The sequence below is a fragment of the Culex pipiens genome, chromosome 2, assembly GCF_016801865.2.
Source record: "Culex pipiens pallens isolate TS chromosome 2, TS_CPP_V2, whole genome shotgun sequence".
Lineage (NCBI taxonomy): Eukaryota > Metazoa > Arthropoda > Insecta > Diptera > Culicidae > Culex > Culex pipiens.
In genome coordinates this window covers 189891804-189908090 of record NC_068938.1, presented here as the reverse complement: position 1 = coordinate 189908090, position 16287 = coordinate 189891804, and the positions used below count along the sequence as shown (strand labels likewise).

General features: G+C 35.1%; 1 protein-coding gene across 5 annotated transcripts in view; it reads left to right on the top strand.

The window, feature by feature from the left end:
* Positions 1 to 16287, top strand: part of LOC120422940 (protein CBFA2T2) — a 164114-nt gene that overhangs the window by 143817 nt on the left and 4010 nt on the right. For 2 of the 5 annotated variants that reach the window (XR_008212035.1, XR_005606188.2), the window contains exons 1-7: positions 2774 to 2990; positions 3394 to 3866; positions 10183 to 10329; positions 15054 to 15223; positions 15285 to 15465; positions 15526 to 15966; positions 16024 to 16233. Coding sequence is in view for 3 of the 5 variants with exons in the window: in XM_039586518.2 (XP_039442452.1) it covers positions 2789 to 2990; positions 3394 to 3866; positions 10183 to 10329; positions 15054 to 15223; positions 15285 to 15465; positions 15547 to 15966; positions 16024 to 16233 (1803 nt within the window). In the remaining 2 variants the exon portion in view is untranslated. Of the gene's footprint in view, positions 1 to 2773; positions 2991 to 3393; positions 3867 to 10182; positions 10330 to 15053; positions 15224 to 15284; positions 15466 to 15525; positions 15967 to 16023; positions 16234 to 16287 lie in introns of those variants that run through there. The other 3 variants (XM_039586518.2, XM_039586521.2, XM_039586520.2) reach the window with 3 other exon arrangements.

The following is a 16287-nucleotide window of genomic DNA, read 5'->3' as shown; positions in this document are numbered from 1 at the left end:
CAGAACGAGGATTGAACCACTAACTTCTTGGTTAATGATCCGACACGCTACCACCGCACCATGGACGCTTGATGAAAAGTTAGTGAAAGAGCACCAACATGTGCTTCTCTTTGGAGTGTTGTTCGGGGACGGGCCAGCGTTATATGTGTTGGTGAGAACTGCAGATCGCTGAAATGTTTACACGCGGGCAAAAATGATCTAGGGGCTTGCTGCAAAAAATGTTATAAAATATGACATTTTCTGCAGCAAATCCACTGTCGCAGATTTTGAGATATATTTTTCCTTTGGGTGTAGCAATAAAATTCGTGTGTTCCAACTGATAATGTTGAAAACACACCCAAGTACCCAAGTAACCACAAGCACTAAATTGAAGTATTAATTCAGTACTAAATCAGCACTGGAATGTTTTGAAGTAGTAAATAAGCTTTGCGAATGCCTCAAAGTACCAAGACTTCACAGCATTACAACTGGCATTAAATCACCATTTACGACCATGAAAATGAGCTTCAAAGCATTTGATGTTTATCAACAAAGTAACCCATCGATACGGGAAACATTTCAGCCTGGCACGCTCTTAATGTCTTTTATCCTTCTCCCGTCATACCATTGCAGTAAGCGTGCGGGCTAAGGCGCAATTCCCCCAGTGTGCATCAGTTTTATTTTTGCGTGAACTGGGTTCAATTCCCGCTGATTGAATTTTTTTTGTGGAAAACTGCAGCCAGATTTTTCAAAACATATGCCTATAGCACAAAGGACATCATCAAAAGTTCTCTGGTAAATTGAATTACTTTTCTCGCAAGCAAAAAGCTGCTTTCCGGAAGTCTGATAGACTTTGCGAAATTTTGCTAACCGTGCACTCCTCGGAAAAACAGTTCCCGTTAGCCGTTAGCCAGTACTTGTCCCTAATAACCTCAAGCTTTCCGTAATTGATTGCACTGTACTTACTGGCTGGCCGCAATTTGCTGAGTGACTTGTAAATAATTTCCGTCCAACGAACGGGTTTTTGAACCAGAAACATGAACCAGAATCTCTAAACAGCAGAAAGAAAGTCTTCATTATTATTCGATGCACCAACCACATCGATTAAAAGTTTCAAAACAAACACTCATTTCAGAATACATCAGATGGCTGGCGCGCATCCTGGAGATCGACGAGAAAAATGCAAGAAAAACATCAAAGTGTCACACTCACACATGAAACGCAACATGAGAAAAAAAAACAAAGCAGGCCCACCACCAAGTGTGTGTGTGGGTGGAGCAGCTGTTCTTTTTTTCCCCCAGCCTTGACGTCGATAAAGCAGTTTTTTTGTTCGAGCTTTCGTTGAAGTATTAAATCAGCATCACTGTGCGCCACTTGAAATATTTCTCAAGGGAAAAGTGCTGATTAAATGTTTTGAAGCAATATTTGCTGGTATTAAATGCCAATATAATGCTGATTTAATGCCGCTATTTAGTGCCTCGCGGTTATGAGTTATTACGATTTTACGATTTTTTTTTTTTGAAAATGTTGGTCGTCGTTGATCATGGCCGTTCATGGTCACCCGCGACAGACACGGACGACAAAACAAAGAGAAACGCAAAAAGTAACTTTTTCAAAACTTTTTTTCGTAAAACTCGTGATGTTTATAAGCAAACCCCTTATGTCTATATATCAAAAAATTTTTAATTGTCTGCTCTACAACTTTGTAGAACATTGTTACATTCTAAAAAATAACCCTGCAAAGTTAGAAAAAAACACGAAATTTTAAAATGAAAGAAATTGTTCTAAATGAAAAAATGACCCTTCTGAGTCAATGTAGATTCGAAAAGTACATTAAATTTCCCATAAAATGACATGTTCTAAAAATTTTTACAGTCGAATAACGGAAAATGGGAGAATTTTTAAAACTTTTTTAGTGTTTTTTTTTTTCGATGAAAAATATGTTTTTTTCGGAATTCTGAGTACGCCATCAAATCAGGCGTACAATTTTACATAAAAGTCTCTTTGACACCAAATTTCTATCTCATCACCGTTTCATGCTGCAAATTATTGAAAAACAACTCTTTTTTCGCATGTTCAAAAATGAAAAGGGTCGTACCGCCCCTCCGTCACGAGATATAAAAAAAATGGACCTCGGATTCGTTATCAGGGGCAAAAGTTACCCCTTAGGACAAAGTTTCACGCAAATCGAAGAGGGGTCGGGGCAACTTTTCCCGATTTCGTTTGAGTTGGTAGAGAATTACCCGCCGAATATAATTATAAAAGCGGGAAAATGCATTTTGAAATGTTTTCAGCTGATTGCACGTCTATTTCCATTCAAATTTTGAATCTTTCTGGAAAAATATTTTTTTGTCCCCTGATTTTTACGACCGGTCTTGGGAGGGAGGAAGGGCGATATAGACTTTGAACAATATTTGCAACGGCCTTATTACTTTGAAATAGTCAAAAACACTTCATAAATGCTGTAGTTTATGTTCAAAGTTTTGATAAGCCGATAATTGAATTGGGCCGAGAAAGGGTATATTTCCTTGTTAAAAGCAGTTTTTAATGTACCCAAAAAGCATAAAATAGTTGGTTACAAGAATCTATGAAAAAAGTTCTGGGTTTGAGAATTGCACTTTTGCATTTTGATCGTAGCAACCCTGAAAATTTGAAATGAAAATTTGACTGCCTGACATGAAGATTTTTCGAGAACTGCCATAAGATCGCAGTAGCCTTGCTTTCTTACTCCGATAAAAGCAAATCTGTCAGTGTTTTCAGTCCTTCCCGATTTTTCCATCTGTGACAATTTGTGAGCGTTAATTTCGCCATGAGCCGTGAAATTTATCAAAATGCACGAAAATACTTCACCTGGAACGAGAAACTCAGGCGATTCAAATGTACCGTTAGTGGGTGCAACACCCTCGGGTTTCTGAAGGACCACGCGGGGAACTTTAACCGGCATCTTGCCAACGTCCATCCGGAACTGGCCCAGAAGCTCAGGGTACCAAACCGGCGGAAGAGCTACGCAGGTATTTGGGTGCCCTTTTAAATATTGGATGACATGTTAGTGAAAATGATTGAAAATTTGTTGATTACCCCTTTCCAATGCAGAATTTTACGTTCTTTGAACAACTCGTTCAAACTATGGGAACCTTCAACGGGTTTTCCTCTCTCTCTATACGGCAATGAGTTTGATTGAAATTTCAATTAATTTTCTTTTCTCTTTCACGTAAACACTGTTCCTGTCGCCCTTTTCACTCTTTCCAGGGGAGGGGGGCATCCAACAAAACACACACCCCCTCACAATACTTGTCACTTGTCACTAGCATTAACTCATTATTTCGTCCCGCGCGACCCTCTCCCTGCTCCCCTCTCATCAATAGAACCTTTATCTCATCCCTACGTTTATTCTCTCTTTTCCCCAACCACCAGGTAAGGAGCAGTGCCGAACGCCAGATTCGCCGGAAGGTGCCCGCGTGGTGGCGCCACGATCACCGATTTCACCCCACATCCCACCACCACATCACAGCGGCCTGGTTCCGCAGCAGCCACCACCGCCACGGTGTCCCACCGGTGGCCAACCCACGACCACGGGAACACCGGGAATCACCGGCAATGGGCGCCACGGGAGTTCGTCTCCCCCGGGGCACGAGGCGCGACTCCTGAACGGAAGTGGCGGCAGCACCGGAGGAGGTGGGGGCGGCGGAGGAAGTGGGGGAAGTCTCGGTTCGATTACGCCCCCGCCGGTCATCACGTCGGCGGCGGCCGCCGCTGCAGCCGTTGCCCAGCAGGACACGGCCAAGCTGCTCAAGATACGGCGTTTTCTGGGGGCGCTGGTGCAGTTCGGCCAGGACACCAACGTCGATATCGGGGATCGGGTGCGGTCGCTGGTGCTGTCGTTGGCGGTGAGTTTGAACTATGTTATCTTGTTAAATTGTTCTGAGAATTGAATTTGATGTTTGTAAACAATATACAGAATCCTCACAATTGTCGTAAATATATTTCAAAATGTTAATTTTGTTTGAAAACTATTTTTTCTACTATTCGCTTTTGTAAATTTTGGATTTTTTTTTTAATATCCTGGTTTGCTTTTTTATGCGCTATCAACCTGTCATTTCTGAAATTGATTTTAATGAGCAGGTAGATTGGTAGGAGCTAAATGAACCAAATATGTTTTTTTTAACTTTTATTTCTGACTCCAATAAAAAAAATCAAAAAAGAAATTCATCGAAAAAAAAAATGAAACATTTTAACATAATTGTTTTGAAGTTTTTCCCACTTTGACGCAGTCTCAGGGCTTAATCGATGGCTGGTAAGCTGTCATCGAGACAAGGAGGTTCTCCGATAGTGGAAATATCACATTTGTACAATGAACCGCTACATATGTGATTTTTCCCTATCTTAATGTGGGTGTCAGGTTAGGATGCGGGTTTTTAAAAATTTAGTTTTTGAAGAATTTAGGATTTTAACTATAAATATTTTATACTTCGCATTTTGTTATTCAGGGACAAAATTAGTAATAGTGAATTTAGTAATTCTATCAGAATTGGTGATTTTCATTCAAGTAGCATAAAAACCATTCTGATTTGTCAAAATTTCCATAGAGTCTCGATCAATCAATAGTGAAATGAAATCGGACTAAATTCGTTGATCTGTTGAACTAACGGTTGTCGGATTATGATTGTATCGACCATTGTTGCGAATCGAGGATCTACTGGAATTCTGACGATCAAATGGTCGTCTCTTTTTCAATTCATGACTTATTAAAATATGAACTGTCAATCTATTTTTTTGTTTTTGTTTTTTAAAAGAAGCCAGACAGGTTTTAAAAGAAACGTCTAGATTTTTTGGCTATCAATTAAAATGTCGGGGATTTCGGATAGGTTACTTTAAATCTTGTATTCAATTCAAGTTAGGTAGTTTTCCGCAAATGAATATTTGTACTTTTATGAATAATTGAACATTTTGGACTTATGAATAACACACAACTGTGCATTTATTCTAGAGTCAGATCCATACAGCGTCAGTGTTTATTTGGTCGAAGTGTACTAATTCATTGGCAGATCTGGTTCTAGTTGAAATGTACGACAAGACTACTGACGGACGTGACAGGACGAGGGCCCAGTTTAGAGGTTTCGACATCAACGATGTGCGGCTGGATCACCCTCCCAAAAAAAATAAAAATAAATTGTTTTGAAGTTTTTATTTTATTCATGATTACCTGAAAAAAGCTAGAAAAATAATTTAAATTACACAATAAAAATGGAATAAACAAAAACCTAGAAAAAGTGACTGGAGAATTAAGTTCAACAAAAATTGTTAAAGGTTTGATAGGAGATTGTGGAATAGGCTTCAAACTGTCAGTAAACTTCATTCATCATAATGCATACATGAAGAAAACTATAAAAAATCTAACAAGAGAAATAAAGTTTGGCATAGATTTTTTTTTCATGAAACTGGAAAAATAAATAATATAGAAAATATTGAGTAGTAAAAAGTTAAAACTATTCAACATTCGAATCATTCAAAGTTACAGTAGGTGCGTCCATCGCGGGATTTCCTGGGACATATTTTCCGGATTTTTTTCAAAATCAGGAATTCCTGAATCCCGGTATTTTTTTTTATTTTTACCAGGTTTCCATGAAATTGAAAAAATAAGAAATATTATGGTCTTTCATCAAAATTTGCTGTAAAATTAATGGAAATGTCTAAAACCTAGTTATCGATAGGATTTTTGAAGTATTTTTATTTGGATGGGCATAAATCAGCATTAAATTAGCAAGCAAAGAAAAACATTTTTACGCAAATGCTTAATAAGAACTGTCGGCAGATTATTTCTAATGTTTCATAAATTGTGCTATAAAGTGCAAAATTATTTTGAAAAATTAAGATGGTCGTAATTCTAACTTAAAAATAAGTTATTTTTGAACCATCTGAATAGCATCTCGGTTAAAAAATTTCCTCTAAAGCCTTGCTATACAAATTTTAAAGCTTTTTGATGGTTAAATTTTGTTAAACTAATGAGTTTTGAATTCTAAGTAAATTCATTCATATTTCAAAATAAATACAATGAAAACATAAAATTTAAAAGTAATGTTTGATTTATATTTTTAACTTATTTTTAAATATAAAATGGCAATTGTCATACTTAAAAACGGGTTGGTTGACAACTTTTTTTTTAATTTTTGTTTTTAAACTGGCAATCCTTTTTTGGGAATCAATAAAATAAAATTGATGGGAAACTTTCATTTAGCAGTTTTTAAAATTTTACCTGAATTCCAATCTGGTATTTTTTTTAAACGATAGATTAGCTTCAGAAATTGTTACAGTCAGGGGCGCCGACTAGTCCAAAATGTTGGGGGGACACGGTTGTTTTCCGAAATCGATAGGTAAAAGTGGCGATTAGATGTTAAAGTTTCTTGTATATCACGAATTTTAATATTTTTTTTACGATGTGATACGGATTTTTTTCATCCGGAATCATTTTTTTTTAGAAATAGATAATTTATTAAAACGTGATTGAGATCGTCAATTGGGGGAATTTTTTATATGTTCTGAGGCGAATTCATTCCCATTAGCATATTTTCAGTTATTTCCTAGAAGTAACAGTCAATAATAAAAATAATCAGATATTTAGAAATTCAACAATACCAATATTCTAAAAATAAAAACAAAAGTAAAAAGGAAAAAAATTAGAACTTCAGAAATTTAAGAATACAAAAACACATTAAAATAAACATCCATTTTTCAAATCTGCAGTTTAGATAAAAAAACAGATACACCAAATTCAATATTCTAAAATTTAAAAAAAAAATAATACAGAGAAACCTCTGTAGCGTTACGCTTTTTGTTTCGTAGATTACTCTTAAACCCTACAATATTTTTAAAAGCTTCAAAAAGCGATTTGTAGATCTGAACAAAACCTAAAAATTGCTTCCAAAAGATTTGAAAAATGTTGCATCGTTCCAGCGAAATTTACAAATTAGAAAAACGTACGTAGGGTTGAAAAACTAATGGCTTGAAAATGTTAAGAAATCAAAAGCAGAAATTTAAACAATCAGAAAATTAGAAATAACAATTAAATTCAATGTTTAAAAAAATTAAAAATTTCTAAATTCTGATACATCAATAGATTTTTTAAGAATTTAAGAATTTAAGAATTTAAGAATTTAAGAATTTAAGAATTTAAGAATTTAAGAATTTAAGAATTTAAGAATTTAAGAATTTAAGAATTTAAGAATTTAAGAATTTAAGAATTTAAGAATTTAAGAATTTAAGAATTTAAGAATTTAAGAATTTAAGAATTTAAGAATTTAAGAATTTAAGAATTTAAGAATTTAAGAATTTAAGAATTTAAGAATTTAAGAATTTAAGAATTTAAGAATTTAAGAATTTAAGAATTTAAGAATTTAAGAATTTAAGAATTTAAGAATTTAAGAATTTAAGAATTTAAGAATTTAAGAATTTAAGAATTTAAGAATTTAAGAATTTAAGAATTTAAGAATTTAAGAATTTAAGAATTTAAGAATTTAAGAATTTAAGAATTTAAGAATTTAAGAATTTAAGAATTTAAGAATTTAAGAATTTAAGAATTTAAGAATTTAAGAATTTAAGAATTTAAGAATTTAAGAATTTAAGAATTTAAGAATTTAAGAATTTAAGAATTTAAGAATTTAAGAATTTAAGAATTTAAGAATTTAAGAATTTAAGAATTTAAGAATTTAAGAATTTAAGAATTTAAGAATTTAAGAATTTAAGAATTTAAGAATTTAAGAATTTAAGAATTTAAGAATTTAAGAATTTAAGAATTTAAGAATTTAAGAATTTAAGAATTTAAGAATTTAAGAATTTAAGAATTTAAGAATTTAAGAATTTAAGAATTTAAGAATTTAAGAATTTAAGAATTTAAGAATTTAAGAATTTAAGAATTTAAGAATTTAAGAATTTAAGAATTTAAGAATTTTAGGATTTAAGAATTTAAGAATTTAAGAATTTAAGAATTTAAGAATTTAAGAATTTAAGAATTTAAGAATTTAAGAATTTAAGAATTTAAGAATTTAAGAATTTAAGAATTTAAGAATTTAAGAATTTAAGAATTTAAGAATTTAAGAATTTAAGAATTTAAGAATTTAAGAATTTAATTTACTATTTTTATTATTATTTTCTACTCCCGGATTTTTTTGGCATATTTGTTGAGGGTGCAGGTTAAAATTTATATAGCCTTTTTATTTTTTTAAATCGATCATAAATAAATTATAATGTGGAATTGTCTCAGTAAAGCGGTGCGCTAGTTTTCAAAAATTTACTTTTTTTGAAACAATTGTATTTTTCGGCTAAAATTGGTATAGAACGGTTAAGAAATGCATTTTTAATCTTTTCAAATCCTTTCTAAAATTACCCAAAAAATAATTGAATTTATCAGCATTTTTGTAAATGTAAAGCAGTCAAGAAATGTTGCGTTTGAAAACTTGATGATTGTTTTCGCAAGAGTTTGCGTAGGTTTTATTGTAGATAAGGTGCTATGGAAAAAGTACATTGGTTTTGTTTTTGGAACAACATGCACAGATAGAAATCTTATGAGCAAATCCGTAAAATCTATGTTGACGACATCTCTCAAATCATATACCGATGCCTCTGTGCTCTTGTACTAAGCTTACTGATTTTCCTAGAGAGCACAGTGGTATAGATAAAACGTTGTCGATTTAGAAAAAAATGCATCTAAATCCAGAAAATTGTAAACAATTTTGTTCAAAAAATTTCAGCGGTTTCGAAAACAACAAATGTTTTTGAGCTATTTTACGGATTCGCTTACAAGAATTCTATCCGTGTGTACAAACAATGTTCCATTTAAGTTTTAGATATTATTTTCAATTATTTCTGTATTTTTTTTATATTTGAAATAGAAATATTTTTCTTCCAAAATTTCTGGGGGGGCACAATGTATGGGCTGCCCCCCCAGCCAAATTTTAGGGGGGGCAAAAAGTACCGTGCCCTCCCAGAGTCAGCGCCCCTGGTTACAGTAAACATTTAAAGCATTTTATGACTTAATTAAACTTTTTTTTCGTTAGAGGTATGATACGATTTCAAACACTTTCAATTAAATTCAAATTCAATTCTATCAAATCTTTAAAAAAGGATTTTATCGATCTTAGATTAGAGGCAAATTTCTTGAAATCAAATACTGTTTACGTTTATACCATTGCAGTTTTTTTAAGTTTCTTCTTCCCTTGTTTTAAATTACCTAAAATTTAATTTTTTATTAAAAAACTTTTTAAATCGATTCTAAACTTTTCAGAGTTTAAAAATGATATATTAATTATTTATGAAATTTTTATTATAGAAAATTTTTAATGACCATTTCAAATCTTTTTACAAATTTTGAAGTTATAGGTCGGTTAACGAAAAGAAAAATTTTATACATTCATTGATATTTCTCAAATTTGTGAAAGGTTGTTTTTTTATTTATGTTTTTAGTCATTTTAGAGTTTTTTTTATTCCTTATTAATATTATTCATATTTCATCACCACATTTTTGACCACTATATTGAATTAAAAATTTACAATTCACTTTAGAGCATTTTTTAAGTCATTTTTAAGCTCAACTATCCAAAATGAAACAACAAAAAAACATTATGAAATCAAGCAAAAAACAAAGAACCTTTTTGGAAATTTCAAGAATTCTCCGGGAAAACACAAATATCCTGGAAATATTTCGACTATTTTGTTAAAACCCTATTCATACAAATTTCTTAAAGCCAGTTTAAAGATTCGAAGCCTTAAAATCTGTATACGCAAAAAAATGAGTTTGCGTAAACGTGAACAGAGTTCATGCCAACGGGAACCAGGAAGAAAACTGTTCAACTTTTATGGTGCAAAATTCAAAATTGCACCATGAAGATTGAACAGTTTTCTTGCTGGTTCCCGTTGGCATGAACTCTGTTCACGTTTACGCGAACCCTTTTTTTTTAGTGTATGCATTATAACCATGTTTACGTTTTAAATCTATTAAAAATGGCCTTGAAGGGTTAAAAGCCTCCCAAGAAAAAAAATATTTATATGAAATCCAGCGTGTTATTGAAAATGAAACAATGCAGAATAAGTAAAAAAATCGCGTTCTTTTAAATAAAACTGAAGTTTACAAATGACAAAACTAGTAAAACAAAACTTTTAAACAACATATTAAATATAATCCGTTTTTTTATTTCATTTTTCCGTTCCCAGAGCGGCGGTCTCACCGTGGAGGAGTTCCAGGTCGCCGTCCAGGAGGCCACCAACTTCCCGCTGCGCTCCAACGTGGTCCCCTTTCTCAAGTCGCACGTTCCGGTGCTGCAGCGTGAAATCAACCTCCTGTCCCGGGCCAGCAAGCAGGTGAGCATTTCTTTCGTATTCTAAGAACCAAAACACAAACAAAGAACTTTTTGTTCAAGCGAAAGCTTGCTTTTTTATCTTTGGTTGAGAAGATTTCATTTTTCTGAGGTGGGGAACAAGTAGGGGGATGAAGGACAATTGCAGTGTCCTTAACCACCTCCCCCCCGAAACCTTCTCTACAAACTTTCTTCAAATTCCTCAAATTCTGTTGATTTTCAAACAAGCATCAAGCAGCAAAACAAGGACGTTTGCTACTGCTGACGACGAAGACGACGTGGTTTGACCCGAATTTCCAACAGCAGCAGCATCAGCAGCAAGGACTCTTTTTTGTTCCTGCCAAGCCGGTCCTGGGAACGGAAGCAAATGCTTGCTGATGCTGGCTGGTCCACGGCTCACGGAGACAACAACAGCGAGAGTCCCTTGGAGCAAAACATATAAGACTCTCTGTTTTTACTTTTTTGTTTTTGTTTTAGCCTCAGGTTTTGTGCGGTGTAATTTTGGAATAATTTCCGTTTTTTTTAAGATTAGTTTTGAAAATTTCAAATGTTTCTTAAAATATTTGATAATTTTATAAATTGAAAAAAAGTGTATTTTAAACTTAGGATGGCTTAAATTTTAAACGAAAGGTTCAGTTTACCCCAAATGTCCCCCCTCAAATTTGCTTGCTTGATGCTTTTGTTGGGAAGGAGGATATTTTCGAGTGCTTTTACGCACAATTCAGACACCGTGGGAAAGAACCTGATGCCGGCCACGACAGAGAGAGATAGAGCGAGCTCAGTTGTCTGTTTGCTGCAGCAGCAGCAACGAGCGGGGGAGAATGAAGGTTTAAGTTGTTGGTTTTGAGGTTCGGGGTGGTGTTTGCGTATTTTTATTTATTTTTTTTCGTTCTGTGTCCTGTTCTTTTGTTTGCATCATTTTTGATGAGCTTTAAATTGTTCCGTTTCGGCAAATAATTGGGGGAGATATGATAGGAATGTGGTACAATAACAATTGTGATTTTAATATGATAATATTAACTATATTTAAAAAGAAATCTTCAACGTAGATTAAACTAAAAATTTAATATGGAGCAATTCCAGCTCAAATCAGGAATTGTTTTGGTACTTTTGTACCCGACCCTCTCCGATTTCAATGAAACTTTTTAGACATGTTATCCTAGGCCTATATAAGCCATTTTTGTGTATATGGAGCCAGTTGCACTCGATAATGACATTTGAGAAGGGCGTAAGGGTTTTAATTATTTTTGTTTTTTTGTAAATTAAATATTGCTGTATCTCTAAGCAGTTACATCGTATCAAAAAGAGGTCAAAGACAAACTTGTAGGAAATTAGACGGACTTTTTGAAAAAAAAATACACTGAAAGAAAAAAACAGGCCAATTCCATGAGATTTTTCAATTTTTAAGTTAAAAAGTTAAATTTTAAGGTGATGTCACGATTTTTTTTCGCTCAAAATTTTTGAGGAAATACCCTAAGATGTTACCAAAAGACTAACGTTAAATGCAGGATGGTATTTCTCTCCTAAAAAAATACAAAAATCATTTACAAAAACTGTTTTTTTTTTGAAAAGTGGTCTAAACGTCAAAATTTTTAAAAACTGGTAGTGGGAATCGATTTCCCAGACAATTTTACATAAAAGTCTCCATATTGACCATTGTCCTAAGTCCAATCCTTGTGAAGATACAGCGGTTTTAAAAATAAAAATGTTGAAAAAATATTATTTTTGGTGGTTTTTGGCAATTTGTATATAACAGACTTGATTTTTCAGTCTCGTGAATATTTTTACCGGAAAGCTCGTCCAATTTCCCATAAGTTTGTCTTTGACAGCTTTCAAATTTGACTCGTTAAAATATTTACGTAAGCTTATTTACCATCCATGTTTCTACCACACTGAATAAAATATTCTATTTTCAGTTGTGAGAAATGTAATTATGCTTATATCTGTAAGCCCATACATTCAATGAAAATGCTGTTTTTTTTTAATTCATGCCTGAAGGGTTAAGGTGAAACTGGACGCCGGCCATTAAAAAACTTATATGCAACTTTAATCAATTTTTAAACTTGACCGGCTGCCAAAACGAGAACATTCTAAGATACGGCAAATAAAACTATTTAAACTGCTTTAGAAAATTCGAGTCGTAGAACCAAAAAAAAAATTGGGTGGTCGACTTGCTAGCGTACTCATAATTAATAAAAAACCTTTTTTACATCCAAAAAGTTAAAAAATGTTTTTAAATGCTGCCATTTCCCGATACTCAACTGTCAAAAATCAAGCGACGTGTGATTTTATGGGAAATTTCATGTTCTTTTAGAATCTGTAATATCCCAGATTTTTGTCATTTGTCATTTGGATTTCTTTTTTTTTTTCATTTTGAGATTACGTGTTTTTGTAACTTTGCAGGTTTTTTTTTACAATAGTACAACAATGTTCTATACCTATATGTATTTGAATGGAATTTGGAATCTGAATCTGCCCACAGAAGCCATGGCGTCAAATTATTGATTTTTATTTTGTATTTTTCATTTTAAAATATAAATATCTCGATTAAAAAAATTACCATTTTTTCAGGATTTATAATTGATATGAAACCTGACTTGTTTTTTTTTTTAAAGATGTTTGAATTTTTAAATTGCATTTTTTTCTACCTTAAAATGGCTGTAACATTTGACAAATTTGCTGAAATCAACTAAAAAATAAAAATTTAATCTCTGAAAGTGCTCTCATCATTACTTCACGCAGAAAAATATTTTGTAGAATCAGCCTGTACGAGGTTTGATTCAACAAAAATTTTGTTGAATCAACGCCGATTTTGCGTTGAAATAAACCTTGATTTTCTCAATTCCACAAAAATCTTTTGTTGTTTTCAAAAAGTTGCTTTGACGTTTAGCGTTGATTCAACAAAAATCTTGGTTTTCGAATCAACAACACGTTTTGTTGATTCAAATATGCCTTATTTTTCTGCGTGTTGTTAATAAAACTTTACCCTTGATACGAAGGTTTTTGAAGGTTTGCTCTGATGCTTTTGATAAAATTCATCGCAGAAGGCGTAGATTTTTAGATAAAACAAGCCTTACCCGACAAACTTCGTTCTGCATTTTTTTTGTTTGTTGACGTTTTTAAATATTTCTGCTTATTTAGCCTCCTGTGATCAAAATGTAATTTTATGTAACTTGCCCCATACAATCTGCAGATTTTCCGGAATCGGTTCCAGAGTGACCAAAATTGTAACTTTATGGCGTAAGAACTTTCCTTGGACTTATACGAACCCAACACAACAAAGAGCACCTCGATCTGACGTTCCGCGTTGAATTGATTCGCGTTCGAACAAAACCGTCGAAATTTTTTATATATATAGATTCTGGTGTCCTCTACAAAGTTGCTTGGAATGGCGATCTGAACAACTTTTTCAAGTACAAAAAATGAATGATAAAAAAAGACTTTTTCATGCAAAAGGCCAGCACAAAACATTAGTCAAATAAAAATTCTCATGGAATGTGTGAATTTTGTGTTAAAGTTTCATTTCTAAATTGACAAATATTGTAAGTTGCACCATTTGGTAAGAAGCAATTCAATGAAGGTTTTCACTTGCCATCTCAAATGTTCCTAGTAGAGTTGGAAAGTGAGAAAAAAATATAAAAGTCTTGTTTTCTCGAGTTTGTTTTCAAAAGGTCCTAAGCGCCAGTTGTAAACAAAACTGTTTTTCGATCGGTTCTCGATCAATTAACGAATTATCAAATCTGGAGTTTTTTTTTTTTTTTTAAAAAGGTCCACTAAACAAAATTTCCAGTTTTTGCTTATTGGGTATTTTTGAAACCGCCTTGAGTCAGGGGTATTGAAAAACACCCAAAAAGCAAAAACTGGAAATTTGGTTTATTGGACCTTTTCAAAAAAAAAAAAAAAAAAAAAAAAAACTCCAGAAATTCAAAAATGCTTTGATTTGATTATTTGCACATCCTTCAAATGCTCTTTAGTGAAAAAAAAAACAGTAAAAAATTGGTTTGTTTCAGAGAAGTCTCGGAGGTCGCGATGGCTGTTTCGACGTATTGCAACAAATCATAGTTTTGATCATTTTGTCATGCGAGACTTTTCAAACTTAAAAAATGCATTTAGGAAATGAAATAAACTTGTTTTTTGCGCAGTTGACCTCACACTCTCTAAACCTTTATGTCATCCTTCAGTCAAAGGAATTTTGAAACTTTTGCTTTCGTCATCTAATGCGCTTTTCTTCTGGACGGTCGACGATGGCTCACAGGATTTGGACAGAACTCCAAAAATACGGTGTTTCATTCCGAAGGGATTTTTTGTCTGGTTTTTGCTGGTCGATTCCTCCAGAATGGATTTGTGTGTTGGCTCCCCCGCAGGGCCAGAATGAGGTGCATGTGCTGTTTTTAAGTGCCATTTTCTGTTTTCCCTGAAACGAAGGACGACACGGATTGTGTACGATTGGGCGAAAGCTTTTCCATCGTTGGATTGGGTGGGTGGGGATGGTTGGTTTCGTGTGTTTTGGCGGGTTGAGCTCTCTGGAATAGAATTAGCTTTGACATCACTTCATCATTATTGTGTGCCAGCTGGCACGATGGTCGATGGTTTTTTCAGCAAAGGTATTAGGTAGTTTAAGTAGTTTGAATTTATATTAAACAAAATTTTATTTAGAAACAATAAACCTTTTCTTTAGAAATTACTTTAAATTGAAACAGAACTCAAAATTTTATTTTCTTCTTCCAGTCCCCTTCACAGTACGCCCGCTCAAACGAAACCAGCGTCATGGAGTACGTCCAGAACCTGGCCGACACCGCCGACATCTTCCTGTCCTCGCACGAGGGCTTCAGCTCATCTACACCAATCCCGGCACCGGCCGTCAACGGACTCAGCCTCAAGCGGAGGGCCTCCGACAAGTGAGCATTATCTGAATGTTTTTTGAGAGAATTAATTTAAAAAAAAAACCTCTTTTTTTAGTTTGTACGACACACATCCGGCGGGACCGCCCGAGTGGGGTGACTACGTTCTTCCGCCGAGCAAACGTCCCCACCCGTCGCTGCTGTTGGCCGCCGCCTCGTCAACCCCGCAGCTCTACCCGGGCCATCCGGCCCTGTTTGAGTACCAGAACGGTGGACTCCACCCACATTCCGACGGACTGGTGAGTTCCCGCAAAATCTACGCCCATAAATTGTGCTTTAACCCTTCCAATCTCACACAGTTATCCCTCTTCCCCCTGCAGCATTCCATTCACCGGGACGAGCGTGACCTGCGGGCACCCTCGAGCGAATCCGGCCACCGACCTCCCAGAATCCCGCCGGGCGGGGGAAGTGGCGGTAGTGTCGTGCCGGGGATGGGCGCAACTTCCGGGGCTGGCGGAGCAGGTTCCACAACGGGAGGCACAGGCGGCGCGAGTGGTGGCGGAGGTGGTGGTGAGGAAGAGTGGAAGAACATTCACACCATGCTGACGTGCATTTCGGCGATGGTCGAAAAGACCAAGCGAGCGATCTCGATCCTGCAGCAGCGGGGCATCGATACGCACGCGGCCGCCAGCCGGGAGCTGCACCAGCAGCAGCAGGACAGCTCGATCGCGGACATTAAGCGCCAGACGGAGGAGAAGATTGCCGAGTTTCGGCGGAACGCCGAGGAGTCGGTGAATCAGGTGAGGACCCCATCTTAACCCTCAAATTCAATGAAATTAATCTAAACACTTTTGCAGGTCAAACGGCAAGCGGTGATCGAGATCCAGCGGGCGGTGGCCGCCGCCGAGGCGCGAACCATCGAAATGTTCTCCCAGGAGCGGCTCAAGATGGAGAAGATGTTTGCGGAGATTCACCGGGGTGCGGCCGATCCGGACGGCGTGCTGGATGGGCCGACGGGTGGAAGTACCGGGGGAGGTGGTGGAGGGGGAGTCACTGGCAGTCAGAATGTTAGTATTACTTGTTTTTGGTTGTGTGGGCTGTTCAACTAATTTCAGGTTTGA